Source organism: Zingiber officinale, chromosome 6B (genome assembly GCF_018446385.1).
Source record: "Zingiber officinale cultivar Zhangliang chromosome 6B, Zo_v1.1, whole genome shotgun sequence".
Lineage (NCBI taxonomy): Eukaryota > Viridiplantae > Streptophyta > Magnoliopsida > Zingiberales > Zingiberaceae > Zingiber > Zingiber officinale.
This window is the reverse complement of record NC_055996.1, coordinates 99,625,772-99,631,307: the sequence shown is the minus strand read 5'-3', so window position 1 is coordinate 99,631,307 and position 5,536 is coordinate 99,625,772. Positions and strand designations below refer to the sequence as shown.

At 43.7% G+C, this 5,536-nt stretch overlaps 1 protein-coding gene across 1 annotated transcript; it reads left to right on the top strand.

The window, feature by feature from the left end:
* The first annotated feature begins 2,545 nt into the window (after positions 1 to 2,545).
* On the top strand, positions 2,546 to 4,507 carry LOC121988460 (protein ALP1-like). Its single transcript, XM_042541893.1, has 2 exons — positions 2,546 to 3,909; positions 4,216 to 4,507. Exons 1-2 carry the CDS (start codon positions 2,636 to 2,638, stop codon positions 4,367 to 4,369), a joined length of 1,428 nt encoding a protein of 475 aa, XP_042397827.1. The 5' UTR covers positions 2,546 to 2,635; the 3' UTR covers positions 4,370 to 4,507.
* Positions 4,508 to 5,536: the final 1,029 nt, after the last annotated feature.

The window sequence follows — 5,536 nt, the reverse complement described above, 5'->3', positions numbered from 1 at the left end:
ATAACTGAGGTCTTTGTTCCTTTATAAAGTCAGTATAAAAGGAACGACCTCAAATGGTCCTACTCAATACACTCTAAGTGTACTAGTGTAATTATATAGTTAAGATATACTAATACCTAATTACACTACGACCTTCCAATGGTTTGTTCCTTTCCATCTTGGTCGTGAGCTACTGTTTATAATTTATAAGGAACCAATAACATGATCTTCTGTGTGTGACACCACACACCATGTTATCTACAATATAAATTAATTGAGCAACTACATTTATCATAAATGTAGACTTTTGACCAATGTGATTCTTATTTCTAGATAAATATTTATACCAAAAGCTAGGCTTTTAGTATACACTCTAACAATCTCCCACTTATACTAAAAGACTAAGCTGCCATATCTGCTGCCATACATCTGATTCCCATGCCTCTCAAAAGCTCTTGCCTTAAGGACCTTAGGTTATCATCTGATGCAATCTAGGCGGCAACAACTTCTCCTTGTTTATACGATTTCTCGTATTGGGTGGTACTTGCGCTCTATTGTGTTTACTTGCCTCATAGACTTATGGTTTCTTCGAGTTTGTTACTGCACCAACATTATTACAACAAATTGTAATAATCTTTGGACAAACCAGAAATCATATCTAAATCTATCTTGAGGTTATTGAGTCATTCAGCTTTTATGGCTACCTTAGAGGCTTGCCATATACTAAGCTTCTATGGTGGAGTCCAGATAAACACCTATGCCTATCACTCTTCCATAGTTATGACTTTACCTCCTAAAGTAAACACAAAACCCCGAGGTTGACTTAATATTGTCCCTGTCCGATTGGAAGTCAAAATCCATGCAACCCATAGGGACCAAAATAACTGCCTTGTAAACTAGCATATAATCTCTAGTGCCTCTAAGGTACTTATATGCTTTATTGCAGTCCAATGTCCTTGTCTAGGGTTACTTTGATATCTACTAACTATGCCCTTGGCAAAATATATTTCTGGTCTCGTGCATAGCATACATTAGGTTGTCTAACTGCCGAAGCATAAAGAACTGCCTAAATTTCCTTTATCTCCTTTGATGTCTACAGAGACATATCTTTAGATAAAGTTACTCCATCCTTAAAAAGTAAGAAACCTTTCGAGGAGTTTTGCATGCTTAAAACGAGCAAGGATTTTTCGATGTATCAAGCTTGGGATAAGTAAAATATATTTTTCTTTCGATCCCTTATTATTTTGATCTCAGAAATATATACATTCTCCCAAGTCCTTTATATCGAATTATTTGGACAACCATACCCTTACTTCTGACAACATTTTGATATTGTTTTCAACTACCAAAAATGTTATTTACGTATAGTACAAGAAATACCACCACGCTTCCATCACACCTTTTGTATACACAAGACTTATCCAGTTACTAAATAAATCCATAGATCTGGATTACTTTGATAAACCGGATGTTCCAAGACCTTGAAGCTTTGCCTCAGTCAGACGATTGAGCTTACACAAGATGCTCTTAGCCCTTTGCAATGAACCCTTCTGGTTGCTTTATATGGATGCTTTCTTCAATACTTCCATTAAGGAATGCTGTCTTGACATCCTCTTGCCAAATAGATAAAAGAATCCGGATAGACTTAAGCATGACTACCAGTGAAAAAGTTTCCTTTTTCATCAAGCCTTGCTTTGAAAGTTACTACCTTCCTGTCTATCCCTCTTTTCCTATTATAGACCTTTTTATACCCAACGGCTTTTACACCATTTGGTGATTCTACAAGCTTCCAGATTTTATTAGAATATATATATTCTAATTCTTTTATTCATTACTCTTTGTCAAGATGTTGCATTTTTATCTTGGAGTGCTTCGTCATATGTCCGGAGATCAGGTTCATGTCCTCCAGGGATCAAGTCAAAAAACTCTCCCAAAACATGAATCCTTTTAGGTTGCTTATCAACCCTCCCACTACGACAAGGCACTTTCTGCAATTGTGTATCATTTGTGATACGTGTTGCAGTTTCCTTGTGGTATCTCATCTTGTACAGTTGGTACTAGTTTAGACATGTCTTCTATTATTTCCTTAAGAACAAATTTTCTTATGGGCATATAGTCATTTTCTAAAAATCAGTCATTGATAATGACCTTCTGATTTTAAGACTATAAACCTACTTTTGTTTCTCTAGGATAACTCACAAACAAGTGAACTCCTGCCCAACTTATCAGTGTCTCTCATATGCTAGACCACCCAAATCCGAATATACTAGGCTTATGCCCATTCTGCAATTCTATGGGAGTAGAGAGTTCTGACTTTAGAAGGTATTATGTTCACTTTAGAAGGTAGAGAGTTCCGAATATACTATTGTAGTATCTATTATATTGGGAAAGTTAACAAGCAACTAATTCAACTTCAATCTAAAAATGGGTCTAGAAATATTTCAGATAGTTGACGCATTCATTTGATTTTAATTGAAAAAAGATGTTTATCTGATTATTTGTGGCGTTTTTTTTTAGTTTTGCCCTTAATTAAATTATCTTATATAATTTAGTAATTTCCACATCGACGGGGGTTACTGCATTTGTAACTGGCTCGAAATGGCTCGTCCCCATCACCGAAAGGTCCGAGACGGCCGGTGCGTCAAAAATAAGGGGAATGGTTGGCGGTAGCAAGCGCCGCTCTTCCACGGCCGCTCCCCCGACGCCTTCCCGACCGGTCACGAAGAACCCTCCTTCGCCTCTTACGGCTGAGGAGCTGACCCCTTTCCTCGACATCCTCTCCTCCGCGCTGTCCGGCTCCCTGCGCTTCCGCTCCTCCGCCGACCTCGCCCTCCTCCCTTCCCAGTATCTCGATCTCGACTCCTCCATCGCCGCGGCCGCCGAATCCCTCTCCGGACTCCTGTCCGTCCTCCCTCCCCATTCTCTCTCTATCGATCTGCCTCCTCCTCCCTCCGCCCCTTGGTTCTCCCGCTTCCTGGCCTCCGCCGCCGTCGACGATGTCCGATGGGCCGAGTCCTTTCGCATGTCGAAGCGATCCTTCGGCGCTCTCCTTCAGTCTCTTTACCCCGCCCTCCAATCGGACCTTTCCGTTCCCGCTGACGTCAAGCTCGGCGCCGCTCTCTTCCGCCTCGCCCACGCCGCTCCATACCGGGCCGTCGCCCACCGATTCGGCCTCCCTTCGCAGGAAGCCGCGTGCCGCTCTTTCTACGAGGTCTGCAAAGCCGCCGTCGACCGGCTCGGCCACCTCTTCGAGTTCTCCTCCGACCTCGAACGCGTCGTCCGTGGGTTCGATCGGCTGTCGCTGCCCAACTGCTGTGGCGTGCTCGGTTTCACCCGATTCACCGTCGAAGGGACCGCACGAGGAGGATCCATTGTCGCGCAGGGTTTGGTGGATTCGGAAGGGAGGTTTCTTGACATCTCCGTCGGGTGGCACGGATCGACCACACCTGCTGAGATAGTCACCAAATCGAAGCTCTCCAAAACTCAAGCTTTGCTGCTGGGAACTGCTTCGTCCACCAGGGAGCTTAACGGGGGCTCTTTGCCTAAGTATTTGCTGGGTGGCTCCTGCTGCCCTCTTCTACACTGGTTGCTGACACCATACAGAGATGGCGAGTCGAGCTCGAACTCTTCCAAAGCTGCGACATTCAACCATTTCCACGCTTGCGCCATGGAGCTGGTGAACAGGGCCTTCGCGCGACTTCGCATGCAATGGCGGCTTCTACCCACAAGCTGGAAGGAGGAGTGCGTTCAGGCTCTGCCCTATGTGGTGGTAACAAGCTGTTTGCTTCACAACTTCCTCATCAAGTCTGGTGACTTCATGGCGGATGGAACTTACACTAGTGCGGTGCAGCAAGAGTTTCCAAATTTCGATGGGAAGGATGATGAGAATGGACAAAGGATCAGGGAGATACTTGCCACTCATTTAGCAAGGTAAACACTATTCAATACTTAAATTTTGTCACAATGCATCTATTTTCAGTGTTTTGTATCTGGTCTTAGTTAATTCCAAACTAGTTCTTTCAGAAACGTTTTACCTTTTGCTAAATGCAATGCTGCAAATCTCTGGTTGCCTATGTCAATTGTCAATGTTTGTTTAGACAGAATTTGACCTTTCGTCATTCTACCCAAACTAGAAGCTAAGTTTACATGTTTGATCTTTGAGAATTATCTTTGTTAATGTGTTTACTAGTGGAATTTAGCTCAAAAAAGCAGCATCTGAGAAGTTTTTTCTGAAAGTGCTGTCTCTCAGAGACAAAGGAGAGAAGAGCAACAAAGATTCGTTGGTGCCAAATTGTTCAAGACTGTTCCTCATGTTCTAACTCCAACTCCAGTGATAAAACCAGAAAGCAGCCTTAAAAATGGATCTCTTTTCTATCTTGAACGAATCTGATCAGTGACAATTCTTGTGCATTGTCTAGTTAATAACTCTATATTTCTTTGTTTGTTTGACCCTCGAGAAATATTTTTATTGATCTGTAGAAGCTGTTGTAGAATGGGACCAGCTATTGCACTCTTAACCTTGCACTCTTATGCTGTGTTTACGGAATGATTCCAAATCTACATAAGAGCACTCCCATTCTGTGTTTACCCTTTCATTTTGACGAGCGGAATCAAGTGGAGATGAATTGGCAGAATTGCAGGGAAGGAACCAAAATTTGGTTCGAAATCCAAATTAACCATCACGATCAAACCTTTATTTGTTGCTGGTCCACTCATTTTCTTGCCATTCAGCTTCGACTAATTGTCCGAGAAGTGAGGCATGACTAGCACTGGGATCAACTGAAGGATTCTACAACCCAGACCATTCCAGTATTTTTCATTCAAGTAACTTCAGGTATGCTCTCTAATATGATTTCAGTTTTGTTTTCACGAACAATTGTTGAGGATGGTCGCGTGACAGAAATGACTAGCAATGGTGAGTGGACAATGGGAAAAAAAATCAACACCCAAGGAGGAAGGAAAGCCTTCTTCGCCGACCGGCATGAAGAGATACATGGGTAGACTGAAAGATGCTTGGTTGCACGCTTCTGGACCCTACAACGGAGAGTGCCTTGCTAGGATGGTAGAAGAGAAGAGCCACTGGAGCAAAGAGGTACATGGGTGGTTTGAGGGGAACATGGTCAGCATGGATCCATCAATCCCAAGTGTTGCTGGGGTATTTCCTCGGTGCTATGTGGCAAAGAGGGTCAATGATCAAATCAGAATGGCATGCGGCCCAACCCTCAACAGTCGACTCCTGGCTATGCTATGTGGCAGACTCCCAACTACGTTCGGTGTGTCTAACTCCCGATTGCCGACTCCCGACTATGTTCGGTCAGGTGTCCGACTCCCAGTTACTTTCGATTGCCAACTACCAGCTGCGCTTGGCGTCCGACTCCCAACTGCTCCTGACTCCTGGCTATGCTCGGTGTCTGACTCCTAGCTACCCCCAACTGTCGACTCCCGGTTACACTCGGTATTCGACTCTTAGGTACTTTCGACTCTATTGCCAACTCCCAGCTACGCTTGATGTCTAACTCCCAGTTACTCTTGACTCCCGACTGTCGTCTCTAGACTC

Coding starts and splice junctions, on each gene's coding strand:
- LOC121988460 (XM_042541893.1), top strand. CDS start 2,636: ATGGTTGGCGGTAGCAAGCGCCGCTCTTCCACGGCCGCTCCCCCGACG. Junction 3,910..4,215: donor CTTGCCACTCATTTAGCAAG/GTAAACACTATT, acceptor TTTTTCTGAAAG/TGCTGTCTCTCAGAGACAAA.